This window comes from Pleuronectes platessa, chromosome 4 (assembly GCF_947347685.1).
Source record: "Pleuronectes platessa chromosome 4, fPlePla1.1, whole genome shotgun sequence".
In the NCBI taxonomy this organism is placed as follows: Eukaryota; Metazoa; Chordata; class Actinopteri; order Pleuronectiformes; family Pleuronectidae; genus Pleuronectes; species Pleuronectes platessa.
Window position 1 is genome coordinate 6,119,274 of NC_070629.1, and position 16,852 is coordinate 6,136,125.

The 16,852-nt window shown below is 41.8% G+C and overlaps 1 protein-coding gene across 1 annotated transcript in view; it reads left to right on the plus strand.

Annotated features, from left to right (window-relative positions):
- Positions 1-6,709: 6,709 nt before the first annotated feature.
- Positions 6,710-16,852, plus strand: part of unc5db (unc-5 netrin receptor Db) — a 198,809-nt gene continuing 188,666 nt past the window's right edge. The window contains exons 1-2 of the mRNA XM_053420260.1: positions 6,710-6,768; positions 9,332-9,624. Of these exons, the coding sequence (XP_053276235.1) occupies positions 6,710-6,768; positions 9,332-9,624 (352 nt within the window). The remainder of the gene's footprint in view (positions 6,769-9,331; positions 9,625-16,852) is intronic.

Here is a 16,852-nt window from a genome sequence, read left to right on the forward strand (position 1 = left end):
AATAGTCTTTGTGATTTAGTGTTGTTCAAATTAGTTTCAATGAAAATCATTTTTAGGGAGAGAGACATGTTTGCCTTTCAGGAACGTACATCCACTGGAGCTTCAATTATTCAGCACAATAATCCCACCGCTGCACTCCAGTCAAGTACGGCTGAACTCTAGTTCTGTACCATTCTATCAGCTCTCTCCAAATCCATGAAAACAAGAGGCTGTCCACTTTGTTTTATCTGCATGGCTGCAGGTACTTGCACTGATTGTTCACCCAATCATTTAAAATAAAAAGCAGCAAGAGGTGAATCATTTCAAGTTTTGTCCTTCAGCTTCCTCTTGCAGCCCTGTCACAAGTGCCCAGTCCAGAGCAGGATGTTATGAAAGTGGTCAGCCAAGGTTGAGCTGCTTCTCTGACGTTCTCCGCTCCTTTGTGCTTTTAAATATCACTTACCTTGAACATCTTGATGCAACCTGATTTGTCGTAATGTGTTGTGCTCCTCTGCTGAACACCTTGACATTGCTGTATTTATTGATAGAACCTCTGAGCCCTGCTACATAACAGGCGCATAACTTCCACTTCAAATGTTGACATATATGGGTACATCATTTTAAGCAGGCTTCTCCTTTGTAGCTATTGACTTTGAATTGTATTTGAACCTGGGGTCTGCAATGATAATTATTTTTGTCCGATTTTACTTCCAAGCAAGCTAATATTCTGAATCTCCAAGTGTGTTGAAAACACATCGTGGCTTCAAGTTAAAATGGTGAAATGTTGCAAATGTTGCAAAGTGGTACCATTGTTCCTCTATGTTATTAACCCTGGTAATATAAGTTTAATCAATACAAACATACAAGCATAATGCAAATCTATTTAACAGTGCTGGCACTTTCTTTGGAAAGAACACTAGGCATACGAACAATAACCTCTTACATTAACGCAAACAAAGACAATCCATCGCTCCAAATTAGAGAAACTTACACAATTTTAGTAATCTATCAAATAATTGTATAAACTTAGAGATGAGCAACAGCCAAGCCAAAGTTCCAGCGATGGAGTGGCATGTTTTGATTGAGAACAAAAACTTTGAGGACATTATTCAGGCCAAAGAAAGAATGCAAGGCTGCATGCAGACCTTCAGCCTCACAACTTCTTTCACACTGTGGGATTATTATTTTTTCCTTTCTTTTGGAAGACCTTTCATTCAAGGATGAAACTCATATTCAATAAGAAGGTTAATAATCCATTGATGTTACAAAGTTGTTCGCACAATGTAGAAAGAAAGTCAAAAAAATTGTAAGCATAAAAACTTTGACGATTTTTGTGAAAAAGGAGCAATGTGTAGTTTTTAGTGCGATCACAGAAATGTAAAAATATGAATTATTATTTTCATTAATAAGAATCATGTTATAATGAGCCCTTACATTTATATAAGGGCCAGATCCTCTTGCATGTATCCAACCATGTTGCTCGACCATGTCTCTACATGATCCCACTGGACAAACCAAACATTGACTCTGAAGAGGATCTTTGAGGTTTTAATTTGACCTGTAGGGCAACGTTAGGTTCTTCTACTAACTTGGATGGGGTGAGAAAACAGCTATACATTTTTGTTTGAAATATAGAGCCAATAGATGCCACCGAATCACACACTGGTCCTTTAATATTATTTTAGCATTTCAGGTTTCACTACCAATCAATGTGGAGCACAGGGAGGCACGATAGCTGTGCCTGATGAGTGAGTTAAGAAATGCCTCTTTTCTTGGGAACACCTACCAATTACATTGTGAACATTCAGATGAGGCGAGGGTCGCTCGCCTCAGTATCTAATTTTCTTAATATCCAAAAATTCATATGTAAACCCATTCCATAGAGCTGTCTGCTGGTCACACTGATTACAGGCCATCACATCTCTCTCAGATGAGAGGGAAAACATAATTGAATGCAGAATCTCTGCCACACAGAATCAGGTCAAGAACTTCCTGACGAAACAGCCTGGGCCTCGCATGATGGGAGGGAAGCCAGTGATATTCCACACAGCAGCAGCACAGTTACTGACAGGACAGCAAATATTATTACATTACATTTCATTTAGTTAACGCTTTTATCCAAAGCGACTTACAGTAAGTGCATTCAACCCCCCGAGGGTACAAACCCAAAGCAACAAGAATCAAGAAAGTACAATTTCTTTAAAAAAAAAGCAAAATTACAAAGTGCTATAAGTAAGTGCCATTTAATTGCTACTAAATTGTTAGTTTTAAACATGTATTCAAGGTATAGTCAGAAAAGTTGTGTTTTTAGTTTGCAGTCGAAGATGTGTAATCTTTCTGCTGTCCGGATGTCCATTGGGAGCTCATCCCACCAATAAAGAGCCAGGACAGCAAACAGTCATGATTTTGATGAGTGTCAACAAGAAAGTAAGTGGTGGCTTTTTGAAAGAGTTGATAAGCAGTTATTGTTAAAGTAAGAATAAAAACAATGAATTCAGAAAATTTCTTACAAACCTGTCGTTTGTTTAAATCATGTACCCTGGACAGTATAATACTGTTATCATTGGTATAATTATAATATAAAATATTTTAAAAAAAAAATATATATATTATAGTTACTTGGGGAAATGTGCGATACACATATAGAATAAGGTGTGCTCTCTCTCTCTCTCTCTCTCTCTCTCTCTCTCTCTCTCTCTCTCTCTCTCTCTCTCTCTCATTTTATCTGTGACCTAATTGTAAATTACAGACGACAGATAAACAATCAGCAGCACAAAGCTAGTTCTGGTCATTTGTGACAACAGATACACTTCACTGAATCCTCAGCTATAACAGGGGAGATCGGAGAAAAGAAGAAAAATAACTTTAAAAAAACATGGTCGCAAATTTAATACATGTTTTATTACAGTTTTTCACAATTGTTAACACACAAAAAGCTAAAATTCGGCACAATTTGCACAACCTTCACTTCATGCACCAATCGCTCGACCCAATTTGGCACTGCTTCACACTCCCTTATCTGCATTATACTCTGAATTTCATTCTTTACACTCTGATGTCAATTACACATCACATTGTTGTCAAAACACTACACACAATGTCCAGTTGTTGCACACACTTCTCAAGTAAAATCTCAAAGCATCAACCTACAACACACAAATACTCAAATCTCTAAACATTCAGGTCTGTTGAGCAATTTCACCTCATTTACACAGCCGAACAGGAGACTGAAACTGTAGATATGGTTCGTGAGAACAACTCTATCACACTCAGACAAATAAAAACTAGGATCCTGGCTGACCATGCTACATTTAGAAAAGTCCAGACCGTCAGCCTCTCTACATTGGAGCGTATTCTTCATAGGACTGCCATGTGAATGAAACAAGTGGTCAGGGTCCCATTTGAACGGAACACAGGCATGAAGGAGTTACAGTGAGAGTTTGTGCTTGTAAGTACCATACATTCAGCACTGACACATGCATGTATTGTACCTGTAATCCAATATTGTTCCTTTTCTACAGTGTCTCACTGTAGCCCACTGTGTTGACCTCTCTGTGTCCATACTGTAACTTGCATTCTCATGCTGTCTCTGTCAGCGGATCCAGGAGATAGATAGATAGATAGATTACTTTATTCACCCCCGAAGGGAAATTAAGTCGTCATAGCAGCCGGTACATTTGAATACAATAAAATACAATACAATAGAATAAAATAAAAAATATTGAGGTAGAAAGCCTCACACAGCTAATGTGTTGTACCAGTACATCTTTATTGATGAGGTGGGATTCAACCTGGTGAAGAGGAGGCGATGGGGCAGAAATGTAATTGGCCAGCAGGCCATTGTTGAGGTCCCCGGCCAGCGTGTCCCGGGAACATCACACTGTGAGCTGCAATGAATCACCATGGGATCTTGCACCGTCACACCCACCTAGGGGCCTATAACGCTGCCCGTCTCCTCGTCATCCTGGATGGCCTGCATGACCTGCTGGTACCACCTGGCCAGACAGATGACCCACAGTGGATCAATCACGTTGTCATCTGGGACAATGTGAGCTTTCAAGTGCGGGAGTGGTTCCAGGACCACCCACATTTTTCTGTTCTATACCTTCCACCTTATTCTCCTTTCCTGAATCCCATTGAGGAAATTTTTTCAGCTTGGAGGTGGAAGGTATATGAACAGAACCCACAGGACCGGGTCCCACTGCTCCAGGCCATGGTGGAGGCTTGTTGCGACGTGAGTGTTGAGGCCTTTCAGCATTGTGTGTGTGAGGTTTTTAGTTTTCTGTGTGCAGTTTTGAGAAAGCTGTTATTGTTTTGAAAATCGTGTGCTAACAATTGTAAAAAACTGTAATTTTTGTGAAGGGGGGGAGGGGAGCAGGCCGGTTTATAGTACTGTACTGTTCTCTGTGTGTACCGAAATAAACTTTTTTATGCTGCATATGTGTGCTGTTTTATGTTTGACTATGAAAAAAGTAGGCCTACATTGAGACATTTTACAAAAAGAGAAATGGCTCATTCTCCAGAGTCACTGTCATTCATATGGTGTGTTCCATTTTGATGATTGTGTTTTCAGTTTTGCACTTCAGTGTGCTGTAAATGCTTGGTAGTGTGCAAGCAAATGCTTAGTTGTGTGTTCTCAATGAATGGTATGTGTGTGTCATTTGAAAAAATGGCTGTGTGTACCAAATGAAAACACGAGTTCCATTTTGTGAACAGGTAAGAGATTTGATATCAAAGAGTCATCTTGCAAAGGGAGTGTCAGGTTTAGCATTTTGTGTGTGATGTTTTCAGTTTTCTGTGCAGTTTTGAGAAAGCCGTTATTGTTTTGAAAAACGTGTGTTAACAATTGTGAAAAACTATATTACAATAATGAAAGATATGCTGTTTTTTTAAGTTAAACATTCTAAGGCTGTGTTACTCTGCTCAGCCAAGCAATCACTGAGTTAAAAGCTAATGAAGGTTAATTCTGTAGGGATTATGATTTAAGAACATTTCAGCTGGGCAGGTCCAGATCAGCTCCATAGGTGGTCTCTGGGCAAAACTGAGCTGTGGGTCCTTGCTGACCCCCTGTTTCTCCCACTGATACACATATTCAGTGTTGGTTGGTAATTAGCTTCTAATTAAGCACACAAGTATTTGTTAAAAACACCACTTAAATATTTACTGGAAACAAACAGAGTCAGCTGAGATACATGATGAGTCATGATGCATTCACTTGCAGCTGTGTTACAATAATGGTATTCTGAGTTTTCCTCTGAGTCTGCTTTACCATTAAGAAGATTTGCTACTCACTGGTGCTGTGTCTGGGCGCGGTTTTTCTCCCCGACCTTCTTTTAACCCTCAGAAGCCTATACAGACGAAGAGATGTCTGAACATAGTGTTATATTTTAGTCAGTTCTAAGCTTACTATTCAGTTGGTATCAAGGTTATAAATCATAACCTTCGGTGTAGCCTGACCTTCTTTCTGGTGAACTGTCACAATCCTGCATCGCCTTTGTTTGAGCATACAGAATGTGAACATTAACACTGTTGTTGTCAAAGTCCGTCGCTCTGGACATCATCTGAAACTTTTCCTGAGTGAAACGTCCGGAAACTTCCACAGCGACTGAATGGGCGTGTTGATGACGTGATGTATTCAAAACTGATTTAAACAAAAAGGATACAGATTTCTCATGATGACCAATAGCTACCATACATGTAGAGAACACCAACAATGATGTAAACTTGGAAAGACAACACGATTCAAGAGCTGTTAGTGATGCAGGCCTACACTGGTTTATTTGCTTTAAACATAAATACATAAATCCTGCATTGGAATATATATATGTAATTTCTTGCCTCCTGCATGTTCCAGGCACCACCTCTCGCCTGATTGTTCCACACATTTTCCTGTTGTCGTGAACAATTCTGACAAACTCCTGCTAATTTGTTCATTTGTGAAAAGCAAACTGGTCATCTGTAGGAGTTCATGTCTGAAAACTGCTAAAGAAAACGCCCAAATCTTTAATAAATAACTCTAATAATTAACTCTTTTTTTTTTTTTAATTCAATGTGAAAAGTTGTATTTCAGTGTTTTTAGCTTCATGTCATCTTTGGTCCGTATACACCTCTTTCTTGGTGAGTAATAGACACGAGGAGGCAATTTCGCCACTAAAAGCCCAGTAATACACCCACATGCTGTGAGTGTGAGAAAATTCCATGTCCAGTTGAACCAGCAAGCTTCCCTTATACCATCTCTTTGCGTGCATTGTAAATCTGTTATTGTAGTAAATGACAATTAAGGTCACCTTCGAGAGCATAGAATCTAACTATTTCAGACTCACACTCATAGCTTGTTAACTGTCAGTTCAGGATTGATACAATAACATGCATCAATGCAATGCTCGGTTATCGAAGGTTAAGCCTTCATTGGTTGCTTGTAATATTAGTTTGAGCGAAAACTTTACTTCTTATAATGTCTTTGTTAGTCTCTGCAACCGGGTTGAGCTCAGAGGAACCTCACAGCAGTGATGACCAAGCTGTGAAGGAGCGTGTGGTCCAGCAAGTTTTCATGCAAACTCCAGGTCTACCAAGATTGTGTCACCACCTCCATGCCGTACAGCCTGGATCCTTATACCAGACTAGAAAAGCAGCTGGACAGTGCATGTGATGCCTACGCAGTATGCTGATCCTGGGCACCATTTGAAAGGAGAAAGTACCCAACCTCAGGTGGATTGGTCATGTCTACAGCATGTACCCCAGTCGGTTCCCCAAAGCCATCCCGTACGATGAGATGTCCACAAGCTTCAGGTGTAGTGGTCGCCTGCGGTTCAACTATGTCTGAAAGCGTGGAATGAAGCAGGCAGGCATTACCCCCCCCCCCCCCCCCCCCCCACCCCTGGTGATGGCCATACTGCAGCAGAAGAAAGAGAAGTGGAAACAGAGCGGTGGCCCCTTCCCCAGTACCAGGTCCAAACCACAGGACAATGTCACTTCAGAGAAGAGCTGCAACCAAATCTGAAGGCCTTTAGGTGTATATATATATATATTTTATTTTCTATTTAAAATGTTCGATATTCTATTTTTTATTATTTTATTCAATATTTTTTGCTTGTAATATTCTGAGCATTGCTATAAGAGAGCCTGTGACTGAAGCATTTAATTGACAGCGACTGCTTGTGCATTTGACAATAAACTCTTGAAACTTGAACTTGATCAGGCACCGTCCAACGTCAGCCCTGACAGACGGAAACCTACTCAGTGACTAATAGACACTAGGAGGGCAGTTTCCACTAAAGGCCCAGTAATACACCCACATACTCCTGTCAGCACAGTGATCATAACATGTACACATGTTTACAGGTGCACCTTATGTTGCAGCTGAATCTATATCCTAGCATTAGTTGTAAAATTGTACTTTACATAAAAATGGGGTGATTTAGTTTTGTAGACACTGTTTGTTTGTTGAATGGAAACAAAAAACTGCAATAAAAACAATAAAAAAAAAAAAAAAAAAATGGGGTGATTGTAAACTCTTGCCAGCATATCTGGCCCCTTACACACCTTGGAAAATACCTTCAAACTAAGAGATCCATTCAAAAGTAACTGTGTTCACACATTGTCTCAGTCTGGTTCATAGGCCATGACAAACAACAGGAAAAGCCTCAAAATAGCACAAAGGAAAATCATTCACAGTGTAAAGAACAGCAATAAGAGATGAGGTGTGTTGACATTGTAGCATCATGTGGATGTGTGTGTGTGGATAACGTAGTGCAGTGTGTTGTGGCATGAAAAATAAAGTAAAAGCAGAACAAAGCAAAAGGTGCTGGATGGCCCAGAAGGGCTGGAGACTTTAGAAACATCTGCCGGAGCTCTCACCAACATGCATTGTGTTAAGTGCAACATGCATCACGCTAAGTAGGCCCCGCCCATTGCTGCATTAAATCCAACGCACATACTATTTCCTGTGGGCTTAGATGCTCCTGATCACCTACAATCAAGTCAATCAGTGACTCCAATCAGCAGAGGTAAACACAACATTCTTTCATCTCATATTTAAATGTTTTAAAGACGTATGTAACAGTGACAGAAATCTGAGCTCAATCTGTGGCTCAGATCAACCCAGAGTTTTTAGTTTTTAATAATTACTATAGTGTAGCAGAGCTGCAGGAATGCCTTAGTTCCTTTTGTTACTTTTAGGCACCATCGCACAGTTTTGAGCTGTGTCCGAATTCAGCTGAGGAATCCTGAATACACAGTCTACATCGGAAAGTCGACAAAACCGAAATAAGAAGGTCTGGTCTTCCTAGTGAGAGCCCTCACGTAGCAAAAAAACTACAATTCGGTTGATTAAAAATATTGAAAACTTTTCGATCATGTTTACAGTTAGCGGTTTGGTTGATACCTTATATTTAAAAATACATTCTGCTGACCTTTTGTCCACCTTTACCTCTTTGATAAAAAATGTGTCACTGAAGCGCAATGAAGGGAGTGGAGCTTCCATTGCACGGGGGTAGAAGGACACATTGGTTGGCCACATTTAGAGGAACCTTCCAATTGGTACAGTGTGGTCGCGCCGCTGTTAGAATCCTGCCAATGGATGATGCGGCCCCTAAATTCAGACACAGCTCTGGTCTCATGCCTGGACGTGCACAGCATTGGGCTAATGTTGCCTGGGCAACTGCCCTCTTTGACTGAACCTCCCTCGGAGAAAATATATTTAACTATTCTTGTGGCTGTATAAATAAAAGAATCCCAATATTTGCTTAAGTTGGACCAAATTAAATCACATTATCATCCAATTGATAATTATTAAGAAGCAATGTCCTTTGCCCCTTCTCACGTCACATGGTCCAAACTGGGAGTGTGAATTTGCAAGTCAACTCACAATGACCTGAATTCATTTATTTAGAGCTCATCTTCGAAGTTTTCAATTTCAAACTTGCCCCTTTTTCAGGTTTGAGCAATGGCCCCTGAAAATGTCTGTGCACGTCGGTGGTGTTGTGGTTTATAACAAAAAGAAATGTTTGAGAGATTGTAGGTCTACATGCAGCCTGCGCCTCAGTCTCTACCTCTCTCTCCCTCACACGCTTACTCCCTCTCTCTCTCTCTCTCTCCCTCAAACACTTACTCACTCTCTCTCCCTCACACACACTCTCCCGCTCTCTCTCTCTCTCTCCCTCACACACACTCTCCCTCTCTCTCTCTCTCTCTCTCTCTCTCTCTCTCTCTCTTTCTCTGTGTGTAGCTCGGTTGCAGGAGCCACACTCCAGGCAAGGATGGTGATGATGATGGAGAAGGGGCTAAACTCGGAGCGCGCAGACTCGCGGCCAAAGTGAAGTGAAGATGCTCCTTCTCTAATTTCTGTCAACAGTCCAACCAGAGAGCCACTCAGCACCCCCTCCTCTCCTCTGTCCGCCAGAGCGCCACACTGCCCCGGTCCCTGGCTGCCTGGAGGAACTTGCGCTGCCTGGGCTCGTCCAGCAGCAGCTCGCCGGAGGAGGAGGAGGCGAGAGGAGGCAGCGGAGACCCGGAGAGACGTCCCCACTCTGGCGTCCCCGCGGACAGCTGGACGCGGCGGGATGGGCGCGCTCTCTAAAGGACGTTACCTCTCCATGACGGGCCTCCTGCTTCTTGTTTGTTGCGCGGCACGCGTGATCTCTAAAGGTAGGAGCTGCCCACATGCACGCGTCTGGACTTCTGGTGTCAGTAGCTTTCGAACGCGTGTGCTCGGCTTGTGTTAAAAACACTCTTCCGGTGCCATCCTCATGATTTACGCACCACATGTGGTCTTTCCTCGTGATTTGCGGAGCACGTGTAGCATTTCCATCACATTTTTATTCTTTTTTAATATTAAATAGCAAATATTCCTCTCTTCCATCGTGCGTTTTTTTCACTCCATCCTCGGACTTATTATCACTGTTGGAGCGTTCTGTCCTCTCATATTGACTCATCAAGCCGCGGCTCCCACTGTCAAGTTCTCCCACTGTTTTATCTGCGTACATATCCCTGTGAAATCGATGTTAATTGTTCCCTTATCACTCAGTTCTCACAGTCTGTAATGAATCCATCACCGCGCCCGCGCTGCGTGCCGGAGATTGGAGGCTGTGGCACGGTGTGGAACAGGCACGCCTGTGCAACAGGCGTGTCACCGAGGTTTGCTATGGGAGTTGAAGGACTGATGCGGTCGGTGTCTGTCTTTTGAATTTTAATTTTTGAAACGATGCCCCCCCCCCCCGATATGATGAACTGGAGGCAACACGGTGGGGTTGACAGACTGCGAGTCCAAAACAAGAGAAACATTCTGCCAATGCCAGAAACGGGCGGCAGGGCTGGATTCCAGCAACATGTGTTTAAGCCATGCTCCCATGTGTAATAATACTACTGAGAGTGGGGTAACTGTGTCAGATGAGGGGCAGTGAAGGAGGTTTTGTGACCAGTGATATTTGATGCATGCACCGAAAGTCACTCTTTTAAATCTAAGGTTACAACCCAAGCATCCACCTCCCTTCAAAATCGTTGGCTTTCAGTCTTCTCTATGTGACTTGGAGGTAAAATTGTTTTCTCACAACTCCTCAGGCTGCAGCTCAGAGCTGATTCTTCAGATTCCTCTTAATGTAGGTTATAGGTGAGTGTGTACAGTGATGGTGTTTGAGACTGATTTGATATTACTCTCTCCTCCTCTTGGAGCCACACAATCTGGACTCACTGTACAGCTGCGGCTGGAGCTGAACTGAGTGCAGTAATAGATTGAGGTCACAGCATCACGACATCGTCCAGCACACTCACTGAATGTGTGTGTGTGACATCCCCAGTTAGATTGAGCACAATAACACTCCAGCTCTTTCTTCTTATTGTTTAATCTGGTGGTCTGCTGGATGGGGGTGTATATTACGTTTTTTCTGTTGTAGCACGAGGACAAACACCGTTGCACATAACTTTATTGTTTTGAGTTGATCTGTCTTGACACGGAAACGGGTGCCATGTCTCCTTTTTTTTTAAATCAAAAGTAGCACGGTCCTCAAAACACAAAAATGAGCTAAATGCATAATTACACTTTGCATTTAACCCATAAGTTCACAACCTCTTTTTCCTTGTGACCTTTACAATGAAGCAATGTCCTCCTGTAATCCCCACCCACACAGGCTGCATATATTTATGAGCAACCAGAGGCTAAAGGTGCACTTTGATAATTTAGTATCGCCCCTCCAAAACATTGGGGAACTGACAAGGTCAAAATCTGTGCAGCAAAAGGCCAAGGTCCCCTGATGTTTGGTTCCAGGTATGGATCAAGGTTCAGAAACAGTGGACCCTACAATTACCATAAAGCAACTTTCCTATTAAGCGCCTCATCTTTTAAGCACCACACATTAATTCTGTTGAAAACATTAAGTCTTAAGCGCAAGTCAATTAGCTCGGCATCGTCACACCAGGTCGCATTTGCCAGTGGGTCTGGAACCTTGCAGTTAATTCTCGGTTCAGGGATATTGTGAACGATCACAGAGCAGGCCCACAACAAAACAGTTAATGTAGTTCCGAGTTACCTCTACACACCAGCAGCAGCCATCTTGGTTGTGAATGAAAATGCTTTACTGGTACTCCCCCACCTGGGAGTGGTTTGAAATCTGACAGGTGTGCAGGCCGGACACATCTGCAACAGCCAATAAATGTGAGCTTGCTGTGTGGTCTGGTTTTGAGGCTACAAGTCCAGATAACACTGAGAACTGGTTTATTTGCTTAAATATCCAGAATTTTTTAATCAAAAATGTATAAATCTCCTGCAAATTGCCTCACAACTTCAGATTTCTCTTGCAAGAGGTTGTTGGACCTAGTGTAATTGTTCACTCAATGCAAACAGTCTTTATTATAAAAAATGTAAGTTGAATTGTTTGGCAGAATAAAAGATATGCTTTGGCTTAAATGGCAGAGTTAGAAATTTAGGGATCTCATTTCCCAGAAGCCCTGGGAGGTGACATCCGTAAACGTTATATTCCTCTGTCATGCTTCAAGAGAGAACACTAATCAAAGAAATGACAGAATGTTTGTGTTAAAAACTGATTTAAATGATTCATTAATTTATTTAAATTTCCCCTCATTATCTAATCAATAAATTGACTGAAGGTTTTAGTGCTTGACGCAGATGCCGTGCATTAAAACGTCACTCAAAACACAGTGAGTGCCTCCATGGAGTCCGCAGCAATCAAAGTGACATTTTGCTCTGTGCCCTGTGCCTCGTGTGCTGCACCAACACCTTCCTTGTTGCCATTTCCCCGCACGTTACATCAGTCTCAAAGGCCATAAATCTAATGACAGGTGTCACACGGACATTTCCCCCACAAGGTTGACTTTTAGTTGAACCAGACAGCGGTCCCGCCGCAGCAGGACGTGACAGCGCTAGCACGCACTCAGCAAGATTTAAGCTCTTAAGGATCAATGGTGGAGTTTGCAGGTGGGAGGGGGGGTGCGACTGAAGAGGGGGGTGTGAGGGAGGGTCCCTCCCGTGTGACATGGGTGTGAATAAGCATGCACGGCTTGACCCGTGGGGGAAATTGAAAAGGCCTTTCAGCCGCATGCCACACACAGAGCGAGACACGACACAGATGCAGCTTCTTTAGCCAGAGTATGAGGTGTAACATGCATTCATCTGCTTTTGAAGCCCTGCTTACAGATGCAAAAAGGTGCTGTCGGAGTGCACTGATTTGTAATACACCTTTATAACCCGGCTTCTGATAAGGCTCTTGTTGATATCGCTCAGCATGCAGGCGAGTTTATTTGGGACTCTATGACTAATTTATGTGAAGTGTGATTTAGCAGAGTGTGTACAGAGCAAAAAAATAATGGAAAAGGGGATTATCTGTTATTTGGCTGAGGATCGTTGAAGTCACCTAGTTCATTTACCAGTCGTCCTGCATGCTCTGCTGCATGTTTTTCTAATGCTTTATGTCATTAAGAGAATGTGTTATGAGATCAGAGCGTGGAGTTGTTTGCCTTGTCGGAGAGAGCCAGAGAGCACACATGCCTGGGCCCCTTGTGGTCACCTCATCTGATAAACATTAGCAGCCGTACAGCATCTTCCAGCTTCCATGATGCACAGTTGTGTCAAGTGTCATTGAAATAACCATCACCACATGGCGACGGTGTTTCCATTTGTCTGATGCTGAAACCTCATTTGACGCGTGGACTCTTCTATTCTTTGCGGGGCTTGTTTCACCAATGACCTCAGGCTGCAGATTGGACCTCCGTGTTCTTCGGGATTAACAAAAAAAACACACGCACCTGAGTCTAAAGGATGCACAGAACGGTAGCTACTTTGGTTTTGTAGAGAAAAATAAACTCAAGGTTTTTCTCTTTTCTTTCGCTGTGTACAGGGTTTTCATGAAAACAGACAAAGGTCAAGTCTGTTATTTTCCCTCGGAGACAGTAAAGGGCCTCTTATATTTTCCCTGCCAATCCCAGAATGAATCATCATAGTCAGGCTGCCGTGGGTGACAACGTGCGCAGTTCAGTGCCCAGATTTACATTTAAATGAAACCAAATGGCTTTACATTTCGAAATGATATACAGTAATGATGATGGTAATAAAAGCAAGTCCCCTTTCATATTGGACCCGCTCCCGCTTGGGATTGTTGTCATTTGGGGACTTTGCAGGTACCATCGGTGAGTTATGTCTTTGCTATGTCAAGACTATTACCTTCACATTTCAGCGAGTGGATTCATCAATGCGCTGCCTTTGAGGCGTAATGTAGTCAGCAATCAGCCCTGCAGCTCATTGGCTTCTCCTGTCAGCTCTGTAGCTGGAAGATAATACAGGACATTCAACTTTTTCCAAGTCCTGTATGTCATCTGTACGTGTGGGTTTATGCTGCAGTGGCCCCGGCATATGTTGGGTGTCAGTTCGCCTGATTCCTAACATTTGTTGTGCAAACATCTGGGGACGTCATCGGCCTATACCTGATAAGTCCATAAAAATGGCTGAGCCTGGATGAGACTGAAACAGCCGAGTCTGAAATAGCAGCTGGGAAATCAACGTGACAAACATTAATGCTGCACAATGCACAATTTGTTTATCCATAATGGATCAATGGCTCTATGTCATTTAAAAATGTCCCCTCTGCTCCAGGTGTAATTTCAGTCACTTTTTGCTCATTGTTTTTGCTTTTAAACCTTTTTTGTTTACTTTCACAGCCTTCATCAGCCTGCACCGCACCAACCAGCAGACCAACGGTTAGCAACTAGTTAGCTACTAGTAATGGTACTAGTTAGTAAAATCCTCCATGAATGAGCTGTGAAAATTATTTGTGTTATCTGGCCAGTGTGGTTTTCGTTTTTTTTATTACTTAATACAAAAAATTTGTTGGGTTTTGGATGGCACCAGATTTAAGATTGATATCGGCCTAAAAAATGTGACTACCAGTTTCTAGAGCGGTTACCTACAACTCATGGTGGTCTCGGTTGTGATCCATGTGTCACAGAAGAATTGCAGTTGGAATACGAGGTATTTGGATTTTTTATTTCAACACGGCTGCTGTATTTATAATGGCACTGTAGTAATCTTAAGCAGTACCATATCAGTGATCAGTAACTTCCCTCAGTCACCCTCAGCCTGACCATTTCCTGGGGGTCAACACACTGCCCTGTTTTCTATTTAATATCTCTCAGAAAATGCTCTGGTCTCCGTGTCCTGATATGGCTCAGAAGAACATTGTAGCTTCCATCCTCCCTAATCTGAGGGGACGGCAATCAGGACAGGGTGAGAGGGCCCACTCAGTCACAGCGCTAAATCATTTAAGAAAGCCGCAGATAGCCTCCATCCATCTCAGTCCGCAGGCTCAATGGGTTGTGTTCATAGAGGTTCCTCCATCCATAGTCATGTTGGGACTGCGGCCGGCTGAGTAGGTTTCTTTTAAAGTATTGTAATCTTTGTATAAGACCTGAATGATACACGTGGACACAGCTTCCCCCCCCCCCCCCCCCCTCCCCCGTTTTTATAGCACTTGTGAAAGAATACCCTCTGGGTGAAAACACTTAAATATGATAAGCTCTGTACTGTATAATACTGACAAGCTAAGACTTACAACAGGGTAAACTGCCTTTTAAAAAGAGACGGAGATGAGGCACATTATCACTGTGATGATGTTTGTATATAATATTAAGTAAAGTCACATTTCCTTTCAGATGTATTTTAGGCATTAAGTTTATACATTTTGCACAAATAAAGAGCAGGGATGACCCAAGCTAAATTTATTTTGCATTTTTTTAATTTACATAGCCAGTGCAAAGGTCAAAAGAAAAAGACCAATTGCATAAGTAAAATATATTTTAATATATTGTAAATGTATATAGAATATTCATACATCATAAATAATAGATACGAACTGTACAAAGGAATAACAGCTAATTTGAAAAAATCATCTTATTGTCTCTACTGTAAATGGGTTATTACTTATTTTGTACACACACACACACACACACATACTGTGCTTAAATATTTATAGCTATTAAGTGAGCAACATTTTCATTGCTGTAATCTTTGAAGACTCTACATATGCTCTAAATAAATGCACATTTATTGTTTGCAAACATTAATTAGTCACAGGCGTATAGTGGAGCAGTTACTCTGAAGTAGAATGTGGTCCTTATGAAAACAACAGCACAAATCTGTCTTTCTCTCACATTTATGAGGCTTTGGCTATAGAGCAAATGCTGGCATTACCTCAGTGCAGTACTATACTGCAAACACGAAGAGGTGTCAGGCCGCACAGATGCCGTGAACTTCCTCATATCTGTGTTTACAGATGGTGCGCACCAGATGAGCTTTTTACATGGCTGCTTTATGATAGCATCCTATTTAGCAAGCCCCCAAGCAGCCATAAGGCCTTCTGGGGGATGTTTGTGGCGTGATTGTGCACGCATGCTCACAGTCACACACACACAGTAATTAGGAGAGCCAAACATAGTCCTGTGTACATTCAATGTATCCAATTAATAAATTGCAGCCCTTTTTTGATAGCATCTGGGTGTGAGCTTCTATAGAATCAGAGTCAAGTGAAAGGCCTCATCTCTTTTCAAGTCAGAGAGAATTTTATATTGTTATTGAAAGACATGGCTTGTTGATGCATGGGGTCATGGCTGAAATCGATGTCAGCTGATCTCACGTTATTGTCACTATAATGACTGGAGTGACTCTGTTTGTCACCTGGAATAGATATACTGGAGTTATATTATTTTGTATAATGCATGTTGTCAACCATCTTTTGATGTAATTTGTTATGCTGGAGGTATGACTCTATTCGGGCTGTCCCCTGGGCAGATAGAGACAAGGATAAAATTTGGACTTCTGTTACTTTAGTAATCATACATCGAGCCGTTCACTCAAACATCGATCACTAGCGACGCCTATATTCCAATTAATTTTTTCACCTAGCTCAACCGCTCTTCTACATCTACCTTTAACACACATGCACAGGAGAAAAGTATTGGCAGTTTCTAGCCCCAAACCGGTTTCAAGGTTCCCCTCATCACCTTTATATTATTTTAGACATATTTTTTTTATTTTAAATATTTTAGTTATCCGGATATGTGTTGAAATATCATAGCAAATTTCGCGGACCCCCTGCAATGCCATCGCGGACCACCAGGGGGCCGCGGACCCCTGGTTGAAAATCCTTGCATTAGATTATAGCTGGGACTAGAAATGTCCAGATACAATTTTCCCTTTTAAAAAATACTGATTCCAATAACTGGACAATGCCAGAGTACCAGCTCAAAACATATATATATATATATATATATATATATATATTTATACCAGTTTTATATAACTGTATAAAACAACTTCTTCTCTGCTGTAAAAAAACGTAGTTGCTGTTTTAGAGTGACAAAAAAAGAAGAGAAT